Raw genomic sequence first — 27,371 nt, forward strand, 5'->3', positions numbered from 1 at the left:
AGAGAGAGAGAGAAAGTGGACGAGAGGAAAATGAGAAACAGCATAGAAAGAAAGAGGGAGGGAGGGAGGGAGGGGTGGTGGCTGTATGCTGCCCCCTTGCTGTATCTGCTGAGAACTGCAGTGTATGAAAAGGTCTGAGGATGGGATGGGAGCTTTGACTTCAGGTTTGTGCCCACAGGAACCAGGCTGCTCCAAACGAAAACATCAGAACTGTCTGAGCTCCATTTCTATCATAAATGATGATGTCACGTGCGTGCGTGTGTGTGTGTGTGTGTGTGTGTGTGTGTGTGTGTGTGTGTGTGTGTGTGTGCGTGCGTGCGTGCATTGGAGCAGAGCAGCTTCCAGAGTATCAGTCCTGCCCCCTCTCTGCTGCTGCCAGCTGGCCCCAGATCGATCCACAGATGCTCCCCTGGTGGGGGGGCAGGGGTCAGGGCAGGAGGGTGCCCGGGGGTCCCGCTGAATCCCTCTGCCCCAAAATGCCAATGGGACGGGCCGGTGAGAGGAGGGGTTCGGGTCCCTTTTATGAGATGGATTAATTAGGCTGAGTGCTAAAAAAAAAAAAAGAAAAGAAAAAGGGAGCCGGCTTCTTTGTTTGAGCTGCTCTGAGATCTGCTCACTGACAGTTAACTCGGGATAAATAAAAAGAACACCAATCAGCTAATGGCTTCTCAGCGCAGGTCACCAGTCACTTCATTTCCAATTTTAACAAACATGATCGACGTCATGCATCGATCCACGCACTTTCACTATAACTCCCATCATTTATCCACTGAACAATATTTCTAAACTTCTGAACACTGCTGGAGACGCTCACCTCTTGTCGTGCATGAGCGGCCGTATCCACCTGGCAATCGATTCATCAATAACTGGTGATGTCAGTATGTTATCGGCAGGTTTGTTGTTTGGTTGCACATCTGGTTCAATGTCACTAAACTGAATGATGTTGAGCTACTGGAGGGAAAGCAGGCAGCCTGGGCTCATGTAAACTTACTACAAACTGAAATAAAACATTTTTAAGTTTGTAAATTTTAGATTTGAAGCAGCTGAGAAGCAGCTTAAAATGTTTTGTCTTCATTCAAAAGGTATTTAGTTTATTACTACGAACACGAACCACAAAGTCAAACCACAAAGTCGTCCGATTTATTAATGTGCTGTTATCTGTCTGTTGTTTACAAGGTTAAAAAAATCCTGACATGTAGCATTTATCTTTTAGTCAGTTTAGTTCAGTCATTATCTATATCTTTAGTGTATTCTACCACAAACTAGTACATTTTCTTTATTTATAAATACATCGAGTTACCTCTGTTAATAGAATTGTTTTTCATCTTTAAAACATTAGAAAATACAGAAAATTCGTCAACAAGCAGGCTAAAACTTGAAGTTTTGTCTTGAGGGGTCGACAAATCACAATACCAGAACCACAAAACATGTTTAAAAAGAAAAATGCTCAGAAGGATTAATCAATCAGTTATTTCACAATTGGCTTTACTTTTTCTCTGTTATTATATTTGTTGTTTGATCATTCAGATGTATAAAATTTATTTTATGTAAAGAAAAATTATATCAATCATAAATCAGATGCTTTATATTTGTTATTTAATATCTCATTGGTCTTTGAAAGGAAAGAAAAGGTAGGAAATTGATGACGTGAAGCTCCAAATTTCCTCTTTCCAGTCAAGAACATCAGTCATTATCCATATATGTGGAATCTTTTATAACCAACTGAAATATTTCCATAATTTATTGCTTTATCTCAATTATTTTGTTTTGTATTTAGTTTTAGACGATCACAAAATGGTGAAATAAAATGGTTGAATTACATCCTGAACTTTCCCGTTTGGTCTTGAAAAACAGGGATTCATTAAAAATACATTCAGTTTACGGCACATTGGATTAATATAACCATAAAGTCGTCACATATCAGAATTTATAAGAAGGCTGAAAGTGATTACTACATCAAATCATTCATCCATCACTCAATATGTATGTTGGTCAATCAAGATTTTAACATTTTGGGGGCTTTTAACAATTTATTTATTTTTTATTTAATAATGCGTTGACTGCTGTTTATGTGTTATTAGACAAGATGAAATAATGAAAAATAGCTTGAGGCATTTTTGTTCTGAATAAAACACAACCTAGAAAGTATTCACATTTTGTCAGGAAAAGGATAGGATAAGGTAGTTTTCTACCATAAAACTGGACGTTACTGCTCTCCATGATGACGATAGCGTATCTGGATCACATTCTGCTGTTTGTCTCCTCTCCTGGTTATCAAATGTAAAACAGGATGAAACTAATCCAAACATTTAAAGTGTGAGATACGGACGCAGAGGCTTTAAATCTCCCACTTGCCACAGACCTGTACACAGGCCTTTGTAATTTTCAGAAACAATAAAAGCCAAACTCAATTTAGCCTATAGAATAACCCTGAGGTAGCAGCGATTAGCCCTGCGCCCCGACACCCAAAATCAGCTGGCTAAGTCTAAATTCAGCAGTCAGCAGATTGGAGGGGGGGGGGGGGGTACAGTGCTATTCCTCTTGCCTCAAGGTCACAGTTATTGGAAATGGAGACATCCAATGTGCTCACATCTCTCTTTGAATCCCAACACAATGGAGTGATTCCTCTGTGTCAATTTGGCCTCCGCTGATAGCTGATAAGGTGGCCGCCTTTTTACATACCACCTATGAATGCTGCACTATAGGCAGTATATACACACACACACACACACACACACACACACACACACACACACACACACACACACACACATACACACACACACACACACACACACACACAGATTAGGACCAATTTATTCATCTGCGACTATTATATGAGAGGATTTATTTTTTTTTCCTCCCCATCTGTGTGTATGTGTGTATTTTAAAGGCAACAATGGACATAAAAGGCATGCAATACTATCACTTTGGTATTATGTGAATTACAATAACAATGGTCCTAATAATGGAATGAACTGCGCAAATGGCTTTCATGTGTGTAGCCACATGAACGCACACACACACACACACACACGCACACACACACACACACACACACACAGAAGACTTTTCACCAGACCTGCAGAGTGGATTGGATTTGCTTTAAACTCTTCCAAAAATGGAAACATCTCTCACTGACCATCACCTCCACTCAAAGGAGTGAAAAACAACAAACGCTGATGGTGTGAGAGGAGAGTGAGCGGTGGGAGTGAAAGAAGTGTGATTAGTAACATGGAGAGCAGGATTAGACTTGTTTTAAGAGGAGGGGTAGCAGATTATAGCTCAGTGTGTGGAGTAGTTCTTTAGAGAAGCTAATATGAACAACTCAAATTGAAATCCTATCAAACAGTCCTTCTCTCGCTTCCTGCATGTTTTCACAAACTCAACCCTCATGTATGCCATTCATGCAATATTTGCCAGCAAGCTGCCACTGGTGCGTAACTATATGATTGACTTCCATCTACTGTTCAGTTCTGGATCGTGCTGTCGAGTTGGTGTCTTACACCCAATCTGTGGGGGATTGGACTGTCTGATAAGCCACTTTGAGACGCCCATCTATGGCAGGGGTGTGGAACACATTTTAGTTTAGGGGCCAAATACATCCCAACTCCATCTTGAGTGGGTCGGACCGGTAAAACAGTGCCATAATAACCCTTAAATTTAAATTTCAACGTTGTTCTTCATTGCGGCGCAGAGTATACGTGGTGAAAATGTCCATATTTTTTACAAAACCAAACATTTACTACCAAAGTGACTACAATCTCAACATAAAGCCAATTTCAATGAAACCTTCTGGTGCAAAATACAGTAAAATGCTTAAAAGACTGGCATTATGCATGTTTTTACAAACTCACACTGACAACATAGCTTTGAAGCGAGTTTGCAACAAGGGGGCTAGCTTCCTGTGTTGTGTTGTGTTGTGTTGTGTTGTGTTGTGTTGTGTCCGCTCCTTAAAAAAAAAAAAAAAAAACTAAACAATGTTTTCTTTGAAATGTTTACCATTTGCTTGTTAGTTTGGCCGGATTAGATCCTCTTGCAGGCCGGTTTTGGCCCACCAGCCTTATGTTTGACACCCTTAATCTAGGAACTTGTTTATACAGAATACTGTGAAGTATATTTAATAATTAATGAAGTGACTTTTTTTTTAAAAATTCAGATTACTTGTAAATTATTTAATTCCATTAGAGGCATAAATGGAAAATCCATTTGATTCGATTTGTAAACAGCTTTGATTTTTCTATGTGCTGGAAAGAATCTGGAGTGATCACACACCTCGATAATGAGACCGCCGACAACCATGTTTAAAAGAGATAGAAAAGAGGGAATAGGTTGGAGAGGAATGTCTTTAATGTGAGGATGCATCTGATGGCTGCAGATGAAACGAAGGAAAGTCAAAAACACGCCGGTCCTTAAAAGGCCCAATCTGAAGTGAGAGAGAAGAGCATTTTAGCGGGAGGGAGCCGCTTGTACTCGAGACATGAAACAGAAAGCCACGTTTGTCTCTGTACTACAAAACACTCGGGACTGGAGTCAGCAGGTTTGAGAAAGCACAAAAAAATTATAATAATCTGTCACCTTCATCATAAGGTCAGGCCTAATCTGAGAGCAAATGTTTATATAATGACTTTGGGCACCATTTCTGTAACGTTACAGCCGCGCTGAACACTTACACTGAACCAACAAGCAACGGAAGCTCTCAAGGTTTGTTTTATTTCTATTTTATGGCTGTAAAAAGTGATAACGTTGGTTAATTTAGTGAAAAATACTTCAGTACAAATTTTTTTTTAAAACAATAAAAGGTGGTAATCAAAGTATTTTAAGAACATTTGTTCGAAAACTTTTCAATTCACATCAGTATGAAACAGAAGAAAGCATCATTGCTGGGAAGCTGGGCCCAGGAGTCATGTGAACCCAAATTCTTGGTAATTTTGTATCTTTTTATAAGGATTAAAGGAAAAATTCATAGGCTGTGTGCAAATCTGACAGATTAGAGATTAGAAGGCAGATCTTCTCAGACCCCATTAGGTATTGTGTTCATCCTGGAAGCTGTTTCAGACACTAAGAACCTTATAACTGCGCCACTTGAGCAAAATGCAAACAGGTTCAAGTCAAACTGTTGGATAATAAGCTGCAGCTCGCGGTGATAACCCCACTCACACTAATTTCACATTGTTTACCCAGAGACCACCCACTGTGAAAAAACAGCATCTCGACACTGACAACGCAAGATCTGCTAGAATATACGTTTTCTGCCTTTTTTAGACAATCTGAAACAGAAAATTATTCACCACAAACATTTGCGTAGTTTTTTAATTATTATGATAAAAATAACTGAGGATATTGCAAATTGTAAATAAAATATATATTCTCATTGAATTTCTCCGAAGCTATTGGTCAGGGTGACAGATGACAGGAAAGTCAAGTGGCACGTCTGGCTGTGACCAAAACATAGTTGGTATTTTTGCTTGATTCACCAACATGAGTGTGAAATCTGACAGCTTTTCTAATTAGTCTGCATCCGAGTTCATGAAACAAGTAAACATCCTCAGACGGACACCAAGCTCATATCTCGGGGCTTCTTCTCTTTCTCCTCTGGATTCGGTCCCTCCAGTCCAGCCTCCCTCTCCCTCTCTGTCTCTCTCATTCGTCTTATCAGTGTGTCCAGGGTGCCCTCCTCTTTTCGACTCTCCGGGTCTTTCTTTTGGGTGGCCCTCGGTGCCCCACACACACACACACACACACACACACACACACACACACACACACACACACACACACACACACACACACACACACTCAGACCCAGAGCATGCACTTCAGACAGGGGGCTAATGGGAAAATAAATTACCAGCAGGCAAAAGCCCTGGCTCTGCACTTCTGCTGGAGAGAGAAAAGGGACAGGGATGGGGTTCGGAAAGAAGAAGTGAAAGAGGGGGAGGTGGTGGGGCTGGTCAAGAAATGGAAAGAGAGAAGGGTGGGAGGAGACGACCGAGGAGACGACAGAAAGGCTGGATTGAAAAAACTGATAGAAAGAGAACTCTAGAGAAGAGGGGAAAAGATGGAGAAAATGAGAGAGATGGTATAAGGGGGAAGGAGAGAGAAATGGGGGAGGAGGGGGGAGGAGGAGGAGAGGGAGATAGGTCGACAGGATTAGCTAGAGTTCATTCCTGGGCTATGAAGTGCCTGCTCATCACTTTTCCTGCCATTTTACCATCTCTGGCCATCACGCCGGCCTAAAATGGCCAATAACATCATCAAGAGACGTCCGCACACACACACACACACACACACACACACACACACACACACACACACACACACACACACACACACACACACCAGCATCCTCTATCTTGGATTGATTACTACCACCACATGAAGCAGCAGTTCAGATATCAGGAGGGCAGATTTACCACGGTGTGTGTGTGTGTGTGTGTGTGTGTGTGTGTGTGTGTGTGTGTGTGTGTGTGTGTGTGTGTGTGTGTGTGTAGTCAGAAGAGAGCAGGGTATCCATCTATGTTTGAGTGGCGGTGCGTGTACGTGTGACAGGAAACTTGGCGGAGGGTCGACCACCCACACTCGTGAGAGTTTTCACTGGTTTTGTTGGACTAAAAGTCACACATGGAAACAAACAACAACAAAAAAAACTGACGCAGAGGGCAATTGTCGTGATTTTCTAACTGAAAACTCAGTGATTGTAACTGGTACTAATTACACAACGGTTGTCCCTTTATACTAAAGAAAAGTGTGATTTTCAACACTGTGAAGGCCTAGAGACAGAAAGAAGTAAGGAAGACACATCACACTTCTTTCTAGCAACAGGCGACTAGTTTGATCACCAGTGTTTGTCGACGATGTGGTGTTATAATTACCATTTGCAAATAATGACGATCTTACCCAACGAGGCATAGTGACGACTGACTGTGGACACTGTTAAGAAGCCCGAGGGTGGGGTTGATGAATCAGATGGGAACCTCTACACTTCAGAGATATGGAGTGGTGATTTCCAGGTAAACACGAGATAGGACTGCTTTTGGGGAAATCGTTTCCACTCAATTCTCACTTCAAGGATCTGTTTGTTTTCGCTGTTTTCTTGGCAGGCTGCTGAGATCTGACGGAGCTATGATAGGACCCTAATCCAGAGCAAAGCTGATTTGCTTAAGGGGGAGGAGGAGGGGGTTAAGATGGCCCATGACAAGAAACAATTGCCCCAAGTAAGAGTCTGCCTCTCTCCCACCCTGCTCCATGACAAAGGTGTACTCTCCATGCTAAGTGACAAATCTGGGGAGACAAAGAGCATTAGCAGGGTGATGCTCTGCTCCAGTGCCTCTGATTGTGGCCAACTCAAAGAGAATCTCATATGGATTTTTTTTTTTAAAAAAAGGAGAGGGAGAGATTAGAATGAAAGAGAAACAATGAACACCTTCTACCAAGGGGGAATTAGTGGAGGGATTGGATAAGGAGCTGCTTGTGCTTCAGTGTGTGTGTGTGTGTGTGTGTGTGTGTGTGTGTGTGTGTGTGTGTGTGTGTGTGTGTGTGTGTGTGTGTGTGTGTGTGTGTGTGTGTGTGTGCGTGTGTGTGTGTGTGTGTGCACTTGTTCTTTGAAATTCCTTTTCCATGACAGAACAATGGGCTTTCCAAATTCAGTTTACGTACATTTACATGCGAGTTGCTCTGGCAAAGACACAAACAGCTCCTCCTCATGTACACAAGCTGCAGACGAACTGCACGGGTCCGATCACAGAAACACAATGCAGCAGGAGGGTCTTTACTAAGTTCACACAGTTTTAGAGTTTGGTGTTCAAAATGTGTGGAAGATATAATGAACTTGGTGGAACTTGTTGAAGGTGCATTGATATCTTGAGATGGCTGAGGTGTGAAAAGTAATTGAAACTGTGTTTTCAGTCAAAGCAGAAGTGTTTTCTTGTGATTTTAAAGAAGCAGAAGATAATGCAACAGCATGGATGGGCAGAATGGACATTCTGGTGGTTAAACATTAGAATTTGCTTCAACATAAATTAAACCACACACTTCAAGTCAAGTTTCCATTTAGTAGAACTGACAGAACTTCCTGTTTTATTTCGTATCAAGACTTTTACCTTGTTTCACCTTCTTTTGGCCCGTGTGTTGACTACACTCCCTGTTCTCCAGGTTGTATATCTGACTGTATCTTAGGACCTTCCACTTTGTATTTTTTGTTAGTTCCTTTTGTATTTCAGTAAAGTTAGAACAAACCTTTTATAAGTCTCATATTCACTTCTTTGTAGCTCAGCCTTCACTGAATAGCAGGCTTTTAAACACTCTCTGTGACTGAACTGTCTCAAAAAATAAATAAACAAATAAACTTATTGTTTGGATGATGGACTTGTGACAGGTCCTCATGAAAAGAGGAATTCAACACCACTAAAATTACAGCAAGAAAAAAACATCCAGAACTTGAGGGCCACGTCTTTTAAAATTTGACAGTTGCCATTGTCTAAAGCCGGCCTAATGTTTGTGTTTCATTCAGCTTCACCCGATGCTACCAGTTGTTCTGAAAGACCGTGTCCTTCATCACCCAAGGTTGCACACATTGAGGGCAGGCCACCAAAAACTCCTGACCCCGCCGTTTGTAGGTGCGGTACTCCGAAAACAGATTTACATCCCAAACAGAGCGTGTTTAGGAATCAGTCTAACTGTCAGTGGCTGGCTTAGCTCTGGCATCAGAGCACATCACAAGACCCTATTCATTGCCACTTAGCAGAACAGTCGCCTCAGTTTGCCACCGATTGTGTGTGTGTGTGTGTGTGTGTGTGTGTGTGTGTGTGTGTGTGTGTGTGTGTGTGTGTGTGTGTGTGTGTGTGTGTGTGTGCTTGCTGAAATGCTCATACACAAACACGCACTCGCACGTACTCACTGTGAGCGGATTTTAAAACTGATAAAGTCAAATGAGTCACACTACACACAAGATAAACCCGAGTTCACCACAAACCTTCGTCCATACACAGACACACACACACACACACACACACACACAGACACACACACACACACACACACACACACACACACACACACACACACACACACACACACACACACACACACACACACACACACACACACTAGTTTTACCACCATCGCCACGTGCACATCACGGCTATCTAGTGAGCAGGACAACCCGCCCACTCAGGCCCAGTGGGTCAAGCTTGTGGATAAACAGGGGGATTTGCGGGGGGCCGGTGTTTTGCGGGGCCACACGGGCCTGTCTCCATCGCGAGCAGCCATCTTAAGTCGCACAGAGGAAAAATAAATAACCAAGAGATGGAGATAATAACTGTTTGTCCAATTGTGCTTTGCCAGAACTGCCTGACTGCCCATCATCGCCGTGTAACACATGACACCAGAAACAAGGCGAGATGAGGATAAAGACAAGCAGGAAAAGTCGGATTAGAGACGACCGGGGAGAAGGGCAGGTGACAGCATGTGAGGCCACCGAGTGATAGAGGACAACCTCGCAGATGACTGATAAGAGAGGGCGTGGCAGCCAATAACGTGCGACCAGGAGCATCTGATGAGATGTCGAGACCGCAGCACTCAGAATTTATTCCGAGATGTGAAATATGGCAGCGTGGCTGCATCTGTCAAAGTCGAAACCAAATCCTGTCAATTAATTTAAGCTCAGGAGTGAAATTTGGACACACACACAAAAAAAAACCCTCGGTGCGTCTTTTCCTGGCCAATTTGTCTCATTGCTCCTCCTCACCTCTGTACTGTCATTGCTTCAAGGCTCATTTTACACCAGAAGCCTGAAAAAAAAAAAAAGAAAAAAAAAACTCCAAACAAGGGACACCTCTGCCAGGGTGTGTGAGTCTTCTGGGTCAGCCTGGGGACAGGAGGCAGAACCAGGAGGAGGAGGAGGAGGAGGAGGAGGAGGCACGGTGTGTGTTTTCAGACTGGCACCAGCCTGCACACAATGAGCTTGCAGCATCTGCAGGACCCGGACAGACCTGCTGTCACCTTCTGATGTGTTCATTAATATCAACAAGTGTTGTTTTTTTGTCTTTGCAAACTAAAACTGACAGTTAAATACTTGACACGGCTACATGATTCATCCAAATGAATTCATGTAAATATGGACTCCATAAGTCCATGGTGTCTTTACCACTTGAAGGCTTGTATTTGGCTGATTATGGACCTTCCAGCACTTTTACCAGTTATTAGAATCACAAAGTCCAATTTGTCATCTGACCTCCTGCTATTACATTATGAATCTTAATTCAACTTTCTACTTGTCAGAGGACCACTTCAGTATTTTTATTACCAACTGTTTGTGCTGAGCTGTTTATTATTTGTGAGTTCACAAAAACCACCAGGTTCAGAAATATACTTATGTATTTAAAAAATTACCCTATAGCTACTCTTTTACCACTCCGGCAGTCTCAAAGCACGTTACCCTGTTGGCCATCTAAACATGCAAGAGGTGGCAAATAAGAAAGTATTCCTACTTCACAACTGTACGTAAGTAGCTTTTTCAAGTTTCAACTCCACTGGGGTATACATTTTCATGAATATTTTTTAGCTTTACTCCTCATCAGGTAAGATTTTTCAGGAAACAATTTGACAACAATGTCAACAATGACAACATAATGACATGATGAATAGAATCAATCCGTTGTATCTACTCTGATTATAACAGAGTTATAATGTGTCTGCATGAGCATGCGTGTGCGTATGAATCCCTTTTTAACAACCATCACCATAGAAAAAAATCATTAAATATAGCATATTGTGTATCAATAAAGTTAATATTTGATGTACTCGGGTACAGTTCAATTCCAATGATCTGTCTTACTTTCACTTAAGAAGTTCAAATTGTACTTTTACTAACTTACTTTGTAGTTTCTCTCTACTTCTTCTTAAGTAAAAGTTGTGATGACTTCCTATTAACAGGGAGTTTTTCCTTCCTTCTGTCGCTTATGCTTGTTCATGTGGAATTGTTGGGTCTTTTCTCTGTAAAAGTGCCTTGAAAGTGTGTTGTATTTGGCACTCTACAAAAAACATTGAAGTGAATGACGTTTGACAATTCTGCACGGTAGTACACAAAAAAACGTTCTAAATAGCAAAACAAATGTTAACTCAAACCCTACCAATCTGTAATAGATACACAAGGAAAAACTATGACACTATCATCAACTGATTTGTATGGAAATATCCTATTTGGATCCACTGCACAGTCATCCAATTAAGCTTTTCCATTAAGATCTACGGTGTGCAACTGCCACGTCTCAGCAGGAAGTTTCCCAGGTGAAACTTGTGTTTTGATGTTTATTTTGGGGTCAAACCTCACACTGTATGAGGCAAAACAAAAACCTGTCTGGGCTGGCTCAGAGGCCGGATGTATGTGCTGTAACTGTATCTATATGTGTCTGTGTGTGACAGGAAGCCAGTGTGTTTGCCACTAACACCGTGTGCTGTGTGTGTGTGTTCATGTATGAAGGTGGGGGGGGGGGGGGGGGGGGGGGGGGGTGCATCATGTATGTGTGAGAAGGAATAACATGTGTACATATGACTGTCAGTGTTTGCGGCGGTGTCTGGTGACATCTGCTGCGTTGTTGGCCGGGAGCAGAGCTCAGCGGGCTGCGGGAGCCTCAGACTAAGGAGATGAAAGCAGAGGTCACAACCCGGACCGCTGGGACAAGACACACTCACAAAATACGCACATGCAAGCGTAAACAACACACACTGCAAACATATGTTTCTCTTACACACACACACACACACACACACACACACACACACACACACACACACACACACACACACACACACACACATACACACATACACACATACACACACACACACACACACACACACACACACACACACACACACACACACACACAGGCGCAGCGTGCGGGGCGCACAAGGACGAAAGTCGAAAGAATAAACAGGGCAAGGATAAAACGAGGAAGCAGACAAAACAATGCGAGTCGAAGCGAAGCGGCACACAGATACGCAGAGAGAGTGAGAAATAAAGATGACGCACGCACGGAAGGCAAAGCCCCACATCGGCAGGGGCAACAGTTTAATCAGTTTAATTAACAAACACATGCATGTATGCATGTAAGCAAAAACAGACACACACAAAGATGGAAGATACCGCATGTGCCAAGCGATACTGTGCCAAGAGCTGAAGACAACAGAAGGCTCCTGTGTGTCTGACTGCATGTGTGTCAGCGCTTTAGGAGATGTATCGAGATGACATTGGTCAAAATAATGAATTTAAACAACAATACGAGTGTGAATTAAGGTGTAATGGTGGAAAAATCTGAGGAAAGCTTGTCTTTTTTAGAAATGGGAGGGACTGAAAAGCACAATAATCTTTGTGTTTCTTCAGTTTAAATTGCTGGGAAGCCTCTATTGCATTGAGTGTCTCTCATTTTGTCACACTAACTTGTCAAAAATAAGGACCCTTTTCAAGGCTGGCATTCCCAGTGGTCTATTCGAGACTCACTCTAATTTTTCACTATAAGTAGCTACTTTTTGTAATTGTTGGGGGTTTGCATTGGTGAAGTACCAGGCCCCCAAACATCAGTGATGCAGTAGTAAAACATATGGGGTGAAAATTACAAAATTAAATTACAGATTAAATGAGTCCACAGCTCATTATGCTTAAAAATAGGAAACATGTATCTTTTTTTTTTGTAACTTTCAGCTTATTCAGATGATGTAAAAAGATATTTTATTAATGGTTAATTTTAATAATGCAGTGTTAACTCTACGCACTAAATTCACTAATCTTGAACTCCTTCGGTGCCTAAGTGTCTTTATATGGCAGCACTGAAATATAAACAACTGCATCAACTTCATTAACTTGAATTTTTCACCATTTCAATAAAAAAACAAGACACAACTTTGGTCGTTTGGACGGTCATTAAATAAGAACGTTGTTTGGAGTCTGGAGAAGCCATCAGCGCTTTTTGAAAACAGTTTCAACGGTATAACGTATTCAAAATGCACTCGTCTCCATCTCCATGGAAACAGCAAAAACACAACTTCGCTGACATTCACTGCAAGCACTGCAAATGTGTACTACATGCTGCAGTCAATAGTTCTCGATCAACAGCATTAAAAAGTGGATTCCTTAGGAAGTTTGTGCAGCTTACTCTATTGAATTGAGCAGCGCTTCTTCAACAAAAAGTATGACTATTGTTGAAACAAAAACAGGAAAACGATGGTCTCACTCAAAGCTCGTGATGCAGCGACAGTCCGCGGTTAAAGCACGAGCTCAGAGACCTCAAGTGTGACATCCAGCCACAGGCGTACCTATCTAACCATCAGTCCACTTGGTCACATCAGAAAACAAAGTTGAAGACCTCCCACTCAAACCTCTTGACTCTGATGATAAGCGTGTTTGTCTCATTTCGCACCAATAAAATGGCACAGCTTGTTCTTGACTGAGGTATCACCAACCTTCGGAGTTTTCAGTGTCTCAGGTTGTAGTTCAGGGGTGTCAAACTGGGCTCCAATCCGGCCCAACTAACCACCAAGCAAATGGTAAAATAAATTCAAAGAAAAATGTATTAACAGATTTCTTAAGAGCAGTGGACACGACACAACACTGAGTCCTGAGCAGAGACATCGGTGATGCTGCCATTAACATGAGCTACTTTGTCGTTTGAAGTCATGTTGTTAGGGTGAGTTTGTAAAAACATGCAGAAAGCAAACAACTACAGGAGACGTTTTCTGTTGACATTTCACTGTATTTTGCACCCGAAGGATCTATCAAAATGACTAGGTTGAGATTGTAGTCATTTTTGGTCGTAACTGTTTAGTTTTGTGAAAATATACACATTTTCATCACATGTACTCTGCACCACAACAAAGAAAAACTTTAAAGTATTAATTTAAAGGTTATTGTGACGAAATGTTTGGGCTGGATGTTGTACGTGACAGGTTCTGTGTTATTATGGTTAAAATGTTCATTATAATTATTATTAGTATTACCAGTAATAGCAGGAGTAGGACACAATTTGTTATTTATATTATGTGGATACATAAGAAACAATACATTTTCAAATTATATGCTGTTCTCAAGTTATGACACTTTACTTTGTACATTTATATTTGTTGTTCTGTGTGGTTTGCTGGTAAAGAATTATTAAGTGTGGGTGAGAAATTTTGTTCCCACTGGCCACCAGAAATCATTGGATAGAGAAAGAGATAAATGCAGCAGAGAGGATGAAACTGACAAACTGCACCCCGGTGTCATTAAGATTAACATTGATTAGGATAAACACTTGTTTCAACTGTGCCAAGGCCCTTTATCTTCAGAGATATCATATTTACAGTTCTGTAAAAAAGAAAAAGAAAAAAAAAAAGAGCAGGAGCAGATTCACACGCTGGATTATAAAGTAACCCACATTAACAAAGAACACATATACACAGTCACTAAATCGGACACACATGCTGAGACACAGACACAGTCGCACACCAGCGCGACACCTGCACAGAGACGTATCTGGACACAGACACAGACACAAACACAGACACACACACACACACACACACAGACACACCTCATGGCAGTGGTAGCAGTTAGTCAGCAGACCAGCCATGTGACAGGGTGGTGTGGTGTGGATTAGGGGCCAGTAAGCCTATTAGGGCGACAGGAGGGACCACCCGGCCTCCGCAGCCACCTACAACACACACACACACACACACACACACACACACACACACACACACACACACACACACACACACACACACACGCACAAACACACACACACATACACACACACACACACACTTTGGACAAACGCCCAAATACACACCTCCCGAGACACAGGTGCCGTTCTCATGAAGACACAAATGGACCCACAAAGACACGAAAGAGGAAACGGATACATTCTCCTATTAAATTGTTAATTTATTTTTTGTGGGGAGCTTAATTGCGCAGAGTAATTTAGTCTATTGTTGCAGGGCAAGAGTGTCACTTTCCTATTTAGCCAACGTACACAGGGATGTGCTTCAGTGCATTAAAATAATGCATTTTAACTGTGCACTGGCAGAAAACGACAGCATTCACGGTTGGTGTGTGTGTGTGTGTGTGTGTGTGTGTGTGTGTGTGTGTGTGTGTGTGTGTGTGTGTGTGTGTGTGTGTGTGGTATTGTGCCAGCATCAGGAGGGGCTTGGCATGGGGGGTAATCAGAAGCATCTGTCCTCTCTCCTCACAGCGATTAATTAGATTAAATTAATTTGGAAAGCACGTGTGAATGTGTGATCTCACACTAAGAAGCCCCCATCTTCTCACAATCACACACGCCTCCACAGCCACACACACAAACACACATAGAGGAAATAATGTACATCCTTCCAGGTTTTCACTATAAAGCCCATATTATTCAGAATAAGTGCTGTAAGCCGCACATAAACAACACCAGTTCTTCTGTCAGACACAATAAATGAGGCCCTTTTGAGTTCTCCAAACTATTTAACAAACGGAAAATGAGCAAAGGTGAAAACTTTGGAGACACACGCGTGCACACGAGCGCAAATTAATCCCAATTTGTCGGCCGCAGCACGAGAGAAACTTTTGGGATTTCATACTTCATACCAGCTTTTGTCACCTTTGCGTGAATAGCCGAGGGCTGAAATAATTGTGTTTTTCTTCCCCGAGGCCCAGTCAGTGCTCACAAGCCACTGGCCTACGTAATGTGTTCCAGACAGAGAGAGGAGGGGGGGGGGGGGAGGAGGAGAGGAGGGGGAGGCAGTATACACACCATGGCTCAGGGTACAATACAGACAGAGTGAGCCTGTGTGTGTGTGTGTGTGTGTGTGTGTGTGTGTGTGTGTGTGTGTGTGTGTGTGTGTGTGTGTGTGTGTGTGTGTGTGTGTGTGTGTGTGTAGGTGATGGAGGTACGGTCGTCTGTGTGTGAGTGGTTGGGTGTCATAGTTTTTTTTTTCCCCCCCGCTGTGTGTGTCAGTATGTGACCGTGTGTGACTGTGTGAGTGGGCGTAAGTGGGAGGTATGTGGCGTGGAAATGGCCTTAATGGAGTTGGACGAGGTCCACAATAGACAGGACTTCACCTCAGACAGAGGACTGAGAGAGAGAGGGAGGAGGGTGGAAAGAGATGAAGAGGGGGAAGAAGAAACCCGGCAACAACATGACCGAGGGGGTGAAACATTATCATAAGCCCTGATGAAAATCTCTCGATATGGAGCACACGTGTAAAGTCAGAAAGATGCACCGCCGTGGAGCTGGTTTGTGATGGGAAACTGAGCAAAGCAACCAACACCAATCACTGATGTCCGTAAAAGTTTCAACAAATTAATCTCCTCTGTGTGATCCATTCATCCATCTTCCGCACCCCTTCATCCAACGAGCTGATCCCAGATCACCAGTCGATCACAGGCGGAACACAAACACTCACTTTCACACAATTTCCAGTCACCTGTTGAACTAAAAAGTCATGTTTTCAGATTGTGAAGGAAAACTGAAGGTCATCTTCACCAAGTGTTCTCGGCCAAAACACTAAATCCCCAAATTGCTCCCAATGGAGGTCAAGCCATGCACATGCAGCCTTGTCCAGTAGTGAGTGAGAGCGCACAGTGATAATAATCAGGGTAAAGCACTTTGAGAACATGCAAACTCCCCCAAATGACCCTGAAGGCTGGACTTCAACTGTGGATTTCCTCACTTTGAATGGATGTGCTGACCAATACACAGACGTGAGGCCTTCCTCATGATCAAAATCCATAATATAATGAAAAACAACAGGAAATAAAAGACTTTCCAAACACAAAATGTTGGACTATCTTTTGTCTGAACAATTGTTAGCTCTGGTCGTCAACGCACTGAAGGTAAGAACGACACAACCTACAAACATTTCCACATTCAAAATAATTCTCAGATCTGATCTCTAACGTTTGGTTTTTACCTGCTGCTGCCGTTTCTGAACTCTTTCATCACATTGAGCTTTTAAGTCCTTTAAAAACTGGTTGATTTCAACTCTATTCAAAGGTTTTCAGTCCATGTTTCGTCTCTGAACTCTCCTTTGTGCTGCTGGTTTTGAGTATTTTGATTACCTGCTAAAACACCGAAGGACTTCACCTGAAAACTGCTTTTATGACTCTAAACAACACATTCATTTTTCTTGAAGAACTTCAAAATTCATGATTCCTTTGATAAATATAAGACCTACTGTACATGACGCAGCACAGCAGCCTCCCTGCATTATGCCACCTCCACCATGCTCTGTTGTAGTTTGACTGCACTATTATTTGCAGACTTCCTTTTCAAAAATGACGCTTTCCCACAAATGCATTCTTTAGTTTAATCTGTCAACAGCTTCTATCTGACAGCTGTTGTTCCTTCCTTTCAGTCGTAGTGTGTTTCTCGGCCTTTGCTTTTGAAGTTTGTTGGGAAAGTGGTCCAGGCGCCCTCCAGACTGCTCTTGAAGCTCTTTACACGTGTCTTAATTTCTTCTTTGCTCCACATCCAGGAAGCATCTGATCACTTGGTAATGATAATAACAAGTTCCAGTCTTCAAAACGGTCGCTCTGCAGCTCTCTGGATCTTTGATGATAACATTAAAGTCTCAGAAGCGCTTGTCTTTTTTTGATCGCAGCTTTTCTGATGTTCCCGCTCACTGTTATAGAAAACAAACAGGGAATAAATAAGTGGCAGCTTTGCATGCAGTCAAACCTTCATTTGCTCATCAAGTAAAGTCAAATACAGGCGAGTCCGTTTTGTTTCCGCTTTAGTTTGAAGAACAAATTAAAATTTTATTATTTTTAACATGACTTTGAACAATTACTTTCCCATTCTGATACAGAATTGCTGACGTTGCATTTATTTGCTCTAATAGTTGGAGTAACTGTCAGAAACAGTGTGATGGGAGAGCCACACAATCTTTCATTTCTTGAGTGACATCGATGTAACACGAGTGAAAAAGGTGAAGTAGGACTTGGAGGAAGAGTGATGGGGGAGGAGGAGAAAGGAAGAGTGGGCCTTGGAGTGTGCATCGCTGTATATTCAATGTATCCAGCATGATAGTTCTATGTATGTGTGTGTGTGTGTGTGTGTGTGTATGTGTGTGTGTGTTATTTAAATCCTACCACAAAGCTTTGAAGATGAGGGAAGTTGGTCTCCCATCTCCAGCTTTGGCTGATATGCAAACGCGGGGTGAATACACGCGGACATACATACACACATTAACCCCCCACCACGCGCATGCACACACAAAGGAGCCCGTCAGCACAATGCCTTCAAATATAGCCGTCCAATCTTTTGACTCTCAATTTGCCCACCTTTTTGATAATACGCGCCTGTTTGAAAAAGGGTGAAAGGCAAGGGGAGCATGCAATTTAGAGATACTACTGTGTAGCCATTTCCAGCCTTCTCTCCCTCGCTCGCCATCACTTTACCTTCTCTAGCTCTCTCCCTCTCTCTCTCTTTCTCCATCTTTTGATTATGCGATTCGCCTTGGCAGACGAACAAATAGAAGAGAGAAAAAGGTAGTGTTTGACACTGTCATTTTCAATGACAAAATACAATCTAGCCGGGGCCGGTAATTCGACGGGGAGGGATTAGCCTAGCGCGAGGTTGGGCCCCCAGATTAAGACGAAGCCACAGCGCGGGGATCTTGAATTTCATCATCTCCGCCGCCCGGGCACAATGGTGTATTCTTCCCCTTTCTCCTCCAGCGTCTGATGAGGGGTCAGGAGAACTCACCTCTCCTCTTCTTCTCTTCCTCCTGCTCGGAGCGGCACTCACTGCTGCATTCATTCATGGGCCCTGACTTTGTATTAGCGTAGATACCTGAATGCTGAGGCTGACAGGAGGGAGCCCTCTACACATTCACAGTTTAAGTGAGAGCAAAGCGGGACACAAACAATCTGCATGCTTGGATAAAGTACCGTTCTTCTCACACGCATATGCACAAACATTCAGGAGGCTTTACCTACTGACACACAAACACAGGTGACATAAGGAGGTGATCCGACAGATTTAATCATGACTGCGTGGAAAGGGCTTTGCGCTAATCTTAGGGTGGACTGCCCTCTTGTGGCCAGTTTGCAGACTTTCTCTTTATATTTCTTATCAGCTGCTCTATTACTGCTATAAAAGCACCCATCCATTTTTTTTTAATGCGTTATCCAACTGGAGGTGATCCAAGCTGACTGTGGGAAAACGTAACATTACCTTTTTCATGCCCTTCCTTCAACACATCAATTCCTCACAGAAGTGGGAAATAACTACGTTTACACTGATGTGAATTCTACCTGCTGCAGAGATTGGGGAAAAACGTGAGGCGGCACAACGTCTGCAGCCTGTGGGTTGCATGTTTTATCAACGTACACTCATTATCGGTTTTTAAACCTGGTTCCCCTTGAAAAATGCTAGATAACTTACACTCAGTGTTGTATTTTTTTAAATTCAGTAAATGATCTATAAGTTTTACACTTTGTAAAGTCATACCGTGAGGCCGGATCAGACCCTCTAACACCTTCCTTTACATTTTCCAAGAAATGAAGGTGTATTTCAAGGTATTAGAATGCAGAAGGAAATATTGTCTTTGTTATTATTTCAAAGAGTGAAACTTTTTCTGTATTGTTCTGTATGTCTTTACCTTATAAATCAGGAAAACCAAAAGTAGAACATCTCAAAATTGAATATTTCAGAAGACGAGATGTTATATCTTTTGTTTTTGTAATTTGACCACGATCGGAGTGCTTTTGGTTTATCAGCGCTGAAATACCTGATGAGACTTTTGACTTCTCAATGTTTCTTTCTGAAGCACTGGTTCATGGTGGATATATGGTGATACTCGAGACTGCGTGTTCTTCCAGCCCATTTGTAAATGCTAGAATTGAATATTTAGGTTGCAAAATGCCTATGGAGAACTATATGCTATGATTGGCTGTAGCGGCCAACACACTCCCCAGGAGGAAACAGGTGGAGCACAGAGAGATCGTCCTCTTCAAAACCACCATCCCACCCTGTCTATCAACAAGAGTGTGTGTGTGTGTGTGTGTGTGTGTGTGTGTGTGTGTGTGTGTGTGTGTGTGTGTGTGTGTGTGTGTGTGTGTGTGTGTGTGTGTGTGTGTGTGTGTGTGTGTGTGTGTGTGTGTGTGTGTGTGTGTGTGAGATTGCATGAGCAAATAGGTAGATGCGACTGATGAGACTGTTGAGCAATTTATCATGTTTAACCATAATATGAGCATAATGTGGCAGAAAATAGAGCTGCTCTGTAAATGAGCCTCTGGTTTAAGAGGCTTTTTAACAAGCTGCAGAACATTGGCGGACACAGCTCCTCCCTAAAAACATACAAGGAGTCATATTCTCAAAAACACCCTGTTATGGTTCTAAAGCTGTTTTGCTAACATGAGAAAAGTCCCTGTGTGATCTGTAGCTGCCTCCACGAGGAGTCCCAGACCTCAGGTAGAGATCCGCAGAGAGGTTATATAATGTTCATAATGATGTTTTATAATGTGGTCAATTTGCCAATGGATGATGGAAATATGAGGTCCATTCTTTTCTACTGAATATTTTGAAGCAATTCGATTGGGAATAATTCTAATATGACATGACAGTAATCAATGTGGGTCAAGTCAACTCTTGTGGTTCTTCTTATTTGTTTAGTCTTTTTTCTGTAAGTGGTGAGCATTTAGTTTTCAGCATTTTTGTGCTTTGACGTGTAAAGTTTTAACAAGAGAAATAGAAAGAGAAAAACCGATAGTGACATTTGCAGATTGTTCTGATCACCTTGCATGCGTAGCTAAATCTCTAGGAACATTTAAAGAGCAGCTGATAAAGGTGACTTGAAGGCAGAGTGTAACTCCCACAGGAACCTTCACATGTGAGTGTGTGAAGGCGTAAGGTTGCCTTCTGCCTCTCCTCTCCTCTCCTCTCTTCCCTCCTCAGTGCTCTCCACTCCTGCTGTCAGCAGACCCACTTTGATCTTCCCGTCATTAGTCAGGTATGCAGAAACACAGGCGAACCCACCACCTTGTCTTCTTCCCTCCCTCTCGGGCTTTCTCCCACGCTCCGGCCGGCGAGCAGCGGCTGACCTGCTTGTCTTCTCGGCTCTCTATCAAAGAGAGGAAGGTAGAGCAGCGACTGCTGTCGTTCCTTTGAGCTTGATCCGTAAAGAAAGTGACAGCGGAGGCACTCAGCCGGCACTTTTTACCCCTAAATACCTTTTTTTCTTTTTTTTTATAAGGAGGTGGAGAAGTCTCAAAGCTGTGTGCTTGTTGACCAGGAGTAATGCACTCAGACTTACAATTTAGGATCTTATTGACAGAGCAAAAGAAATTGTTTCTATGAAAAACGTAGACTTGAGCTACAGAGACCACTAAATAAAAGTAGAGACAACAAGAACATATTCCATGCACTGTAATGAACCACAGGCTGAGATGTTATGAGCATGGAAATCAACATAAATCCTTGATCAGGCTCATCCTACAAAAGACAGAAGAAGGAAGGAAGGAAGGAAGCTGCAGGTCGAAGAAAGAGAGTGAAAACAAGCTGATCAATCTGTCGGGAGAGCAAGTGAATGGTTCCGACGTCAAGGGTCAAAGTCCCACATAAAGTCAATTCATCATGAAATTTAAAAAAACTAAATGATTGCACAGACAAAACTGAAACTGAATTTTAAAAGTACATATATAAAAACATGTTAGAAAACTTCGATTTCAGTGAAGCTAAGTCGGACTAACACGACACCAAATCCAAACCAAACCAAATCACGAAAAGTAAACAAAACGGATCATTTGCATTTAACAGCAAAAAAAAGCAAATCAGACAAAAAGTATGCAATGTACAAATGTGCATTGTTGTCCATTGTTTTGCTTCTATTGCTAATTTGCAATTGGCTTTCATTGTGGGCTGTGACGTCATACGTTTACTAAAATCGGTCCAACAATGACAAGATGAACGAGAACATAATGTATCACCATCTAAAATTAACATAGTTTGGACAATACCACTGTACTAAGCTGTTTGTCAGGTATACCAGGAAAACTCAGCGTCCAGGCTCCTTTGGATGAAACATCCTGGACACCAGTGATTTTTAAACTGGACTGGAATTACAATCAAAATCTGGCCATCAGACAAAAAAAACAAGCGAGAACAAGACTGACCGAGGACTTTGAGCTCCAAAAATGACTGTTTGCCTTGGTGGAGTGGCAGACTGGATTGAAACCCTTTGTTGGCCTGATGTTTGACACCCCTGTCTTAATGAAAAAACAGGCTATAGATATGACTGTGAATCGATCATCGACGTGGCCTTATTTGTGTCCAAAAACAACCTTGTTCTTATGTTCTCTGTCTGTCGTTTCTATTCTCCTTCTTGTTGACAATGCAGTAGATTTGCTCTTGATGTGAAGCTGAATGTCATAATGAAGGACGACTTGTCAGTTATGAATGGTCTTAGAGAGAGAAAGAGGCCATTTGTAAGTAAAATACCATAACAGTTGATCTCGTGCAGAAGCACGTAATTCTAAAGGCTTTATGAATACAAAAGGTTTTACAGTGGGTTTTTTTTAGAGGTACAGTGATTTGTACAAATGAAAAGAAAGCTAAGCCACACAAAATGGATCATCATGACTGCACAGTAACCAAGAACAGCTGCCTGAGACGACTGTGAAACAAATCTGATTACTCGTCTTTAAATTTATTCCAAAGAAAATAGACCCCCAAAAAAAGATGACGCAGCATCCACATTACGACTGTGTTTGACACTTTCGTTAAGAGCAGCTGCTTTACATTATGCAGTAAATGCATAAATGCAATGGACACTGTTAAGATGGCAATCAAACCGCCACATGTCACTAACGCTGACTGTTTCCATTCAGTTCTCACATACTACCTGTTACTGAACAAATGCTCTCTGCACCAGCGAGAACAAATCTGTCATAACTTCCACATGTCCTGCACCTGGAAAAGTGTAAATACAAAGACCACGTTTGTTCAGCGTGACTGTAAAAATTAGGCCGGAGCACAAGTATGGAAAACAGCAAAGTGCTTCAGAGCAGAAAGTTTCCAGCAGACGGGCTTTACTCTTTCCTTTTTCCTTCCATCCTCACAAAGTGCTGCTTTATGGTTTCTTTCCTCTTGTACTTTTTTTTTTAATTTTTTTTATTACAGCATGCTCACTGGAGGATGTGTAATCACACATCTCATGCAGAGAAACTCCCCATGTCTGGACTGAAAATACTGTTTTGTTTCATGGAGATGCCCTCATAGTGATTGTAACATTAAAAATCTTCCTGAGAGGTTCATTCTTGAGCTATAATTTGACTTTTCAAAAGTGTATATGCTGTGCAAGTGCACGAGTTGCAACCATGAATGGCACTCCTGATGAAATGCAGGCACCAACACAAACAGCGAAATGTCATTTAACCAACACAAACACTGCAATCTGAAGGCAACTGTCCAGAAATGTGGGGAAGCATGTAGTAGCAAATAGTGACCACATGGTGGCAGAACCTGCACAGAAAATGAACTGAGGTGGGACGCATAAGGAGAGGCTAGTCTTGTACCTATGACACAGCTGGCATTAATTCCCACTATAGCATTAATAGGATATCAGAAGAAAATCTAAAGAAGAATTTACATGCAGATGTATCTCAAAATCATTAAAGAGTTATTTTTGGACACAAAGTAAAAAGTGTCAATTATTTTATTTACTTTATTTATGATCATAATAGTCTGTTTACAATGCTCGACAGCTAAAATCACTTAAAATACAACAGATAAAGGCTTAAATATTTATGGTCTAAAGAATAAAATCTGTATCTATATTTTTTATGAGAAGTAAAACTAAACCTGCGAGGAAAAAAAAGAAGAGAGAACTGATTTAGAACTCACATTTTCAATGACAAAGGTCCACTCTTTGTCCTCGAACTCCTCTGCATGGGGGTCCTGCGTGGAAAAGAGAAGCCAGAGTTAATGAGTGACGGTTCATTCACTGTTTGAACAGTCTGCTCACACACTGACCTGATTCCGGTGTCCCATTTTTATTCTTTATTCACTGAAGTGAAGTTATATCACTGTTGATGCCAAGTCAACTGCAGCCAGTTCCTTTTCTCAATAATATGTATGCAAAATGAACCGATAAATGAATGTTTAAATTCAAATGTGCTCCAAACACTCGTTCCTCATAGAGGTGGGGCCATTTAAAAGGGAAAAAGCAAAAGATTTATTGCTAAGAGGCACTGTTACAACAAAGGAAATGTTCTGGGTCCTAAATTAGATTTGCTGTCCCTCCCATGTCAGACACTGCTGGTTTCCGTCTTATTTATTCTCGTTTTTCCTTCAAATGCCTGCTATAACCGAACGATCAATCGATCAGACTTTATTTATCCCACATAGAGAAATTCAGTCATCACATCAGCTCAACATTACACAAATACTTAAAAGATAGTCAGGATAGTTGCACACAAGAGAATAGACTACATATATATAAATAGATATTTAGATGAATATATGTATACATATGGAAATACAGGGAGAAAAATACTCCATAGTATTAATATTTACAATATGTACAGTATTCACAGTGCAACAGTGCCAGGACAGTGGTATTTACACATTTATTTCTCAGTTTCTGCTGTTGAAGAGGCTCACAGCATCAGGTATGAATGAGCAGTGGTGACGCTCCTTCCTGGATGGTGGCTGCTGTAGTCTGCCACTGAAGGAGCTGGTTAATGTTCCCAGAGTGTCGTGGAAGGGATGAGAGGCGTTACTGAATCTGAATCTCGTCCTTAATGCAGGTCTCTCAAGCTGATTTTCTTTCAATCTGCATTGTTGTCTTTTCTATTTCTTCCCTCGCATGTTCGATTAATGCCACAGAAGCAGATAGTAAAGGAGGCAGCATGGATGACCTTCACAGACCTTCTCGCTTCAACACGTACACAACAACACAAATCATGGGCGCACACACTGCAGCTCGTTCTCAGACTGCAGATGCACATCTGATGGCGGACCCATACAAATCAGGCTGACTGGATAAAACTCATGTTGTCGCCTTTGGAATGAAATGACAGTCCAACCGCCACTAATGCAACCATCTCATCGACAATGTTGTCTGTATTTTTGGAAGGTAATCATTACTTGTCTATCTTATGTTCAGCTTCCTATCATAACTGGGACAAACTCCAATTCAGGTCAATGCGGTTTTGGTGGTTAAATCAGGGTCATTGCTAACCAGGCCTCAATCTCAAAAATTGTTTCTAAGAGAAAAGCAACCAAAAGACAAAAGATTAAGGATGATGTTAACCCAGAAAGATGAACATGTACACATTCATCCATCCAGGTGAGAATTGTGGGAATTTGGAGTTAATCCCGGCTTCCACTGAGTGAAAGACGAGAGCATCCAGCCAGTCCATCACAGGACCAACACAGAAGGACAGACAATCACAAACATTCAGACCTACAGCCAATTTAAAGTCACCAATGAGCTGAATGAGAACGCCTGAATTGAGGAAGCTTGATTGAAATCCCACTGAGGAACGGAATGAAAACAGCAAAACAAAAATCCCTCGCAATGATTCAAGCATCCATCTTGGCAACACTAAAATTCTAGTCCGCAACTAATATATACGACGCATTCAAATCATTGGTAATTAGATTTCACATATCTAGCACTTTTCAAACAACTTCCCCAAACACACTTCGAGATATTGACAGGGGGACACTGAGGGATCATACCTTCAACCTTTCGATCTGTTCTTCAAACAGAGCCACAGCCACACACAAGTAAAACAGTAAGATGATTAATCACGTGAAACCAGTGTAAATAAGTCAAACTTTTGCTGGACTTGCAGAAATGAAGATCAATTAACCACATTTGAACTATTATCGATTGAAATTGTGACTTAAATATTGTTAAACTAATTACTGTACGTTTCGAAGTGGAAATTATCAAACACATGATGTTTGATTAAATAGTCCTTTTACGGTCGACTGTCATTCATTTTGTTGTTTACAAAAATACCTCCAATTCAATTACATCAATACATTTTCTGTTCCATGTTTAACCCTCTGGAAGAGAAAATTACTCTGTTGTGACTCAGTTATGATTAAAATTGCCCATCCCTGCTGGAGATGAAGGATCTCAAAGCTTTAAACTCACGTGGCAACTCTCCAGATCATAACATCACTTAATTTAATGCCTACTGATAGAGATCACAAAAAAACCATGAACTTAAAATGGATTTGAAGTAAAGTTATTCCAAAGTACAAGTCAAGTTAGGTGAAGTCGAAGTAAAGGAGATCCTAATGTAAATCTGTAGCTCAGATGAGGCGAGGTCAACCACGTCTGACCAAAAAAACCGAAAAGTGAATTAGCTTTGCTCGACAACAAGTTCACATAATTGTTACCTTCTGGAAAGTCAAAGAAAACCAACCCATGTTGCACATTGTGTCTGAAGTCACAGATTGAACCGCGGAGCATCCGCTGCTGTCTCCAAGTGCAGTTTTCATGCACTGACACGCCCCTGGAAATCAATATTCCTGCAGTCTGGTACAACAATCGAGCAGCACAACGCCCACACGGACACAAGCACACAAAGAAAGTGATACTGTAGCGTCATCGCTGCCGCCGCCACCCCTCTACCCCTCTACACACTGTAAACCCTCCTTTGTTTTACAACTGCACAAACTGCCTCTGAAGTCCAGCAGAGTGTGGCATCATCAGCCGTCTGTGCACACTCTGATCTTATTCGCCTGTTTGTACATTTACAAGAGCCACACGTGACGTCCTCTGTGCTTCTGCCACCGTGCAACCAGTCGTGTCAGATCTCCGAGAGAAGCTGATGCAATATTAAAGTCACCAGGCTCGGTCACAAACACGCCAGCTGGAACACACCAAGAAGCAGATTGTGGAGGCAGTAATGGTGCGTCTGGGTACTTCCTGCCCACTCTTACTCCTCGTCTCCGCTGTGATTGATTCTGTCTGCAGCAGGAGTAGCGAGAGCTCTGCAAAGCTGATTTCATTTTCAATTTTTTGCCATTTCTTGCACATTATAAAGTTCATCTGAGGCTTCCCGTGGTGAGTGTCTCCCTAAGGCATTGGCTGCAGATCCCGCCGAGCTCAGCTGTTCCCACTGCAGAGCTTCGGGGCAAACGGGCCTGTGAGAGGCTTCAAATCTTCAAATCACTGGTGGAGCTTTTACCTCAAGTCAGATGAAGAAATACTCACAGTGGAAGCCAGCAATGATGATCTGATTCAGCTCAACTTAAAATTGTCTTTTAAGAAACTTACTTTGGCTTGTCTATTAAAGTTGGAGATTCAAGATTTAAATAGACGATACTGTGGCTTGCACACCTTTTTTGTCAAACAAAAAGTGTCTTCTTGAAATTAATATAACA

General features: G+C 41.9%; 1 protein-coding gene across 1 annotated transcript in view; it reads right to left on the reverse strand.

Annotated features, from left to right (window-relative positions):
* ehbp1 (EH domain binding protein 1) overlaps positions 1-27,371 on the reverse strand; it is a 187,637-nt gene that overhangs the window by 138,790 nt on the left and 21,476 nt on the right. Inside the window, 1 exon segment of the mRNA XM_080481503.1 lies at positions 23,868-23,921. Within this exon segment, the coding sequence (XP_080337629.1) occupies positions 23,868-23,921 (54 nt within the window).

Source organism: Lipophrys pholis (genome assembly GCF_963383615.2).
Source record: "Lipophrys pholis genome assembly, chromosome: 15".
In the NCBI taxonomy this organism is placed as follows: Eukaryota; Metazoa; Chordata; class Actinopteri; order Blenniiformes; family Blenniidae; genus Lipophrys; species Lipophrys pholis.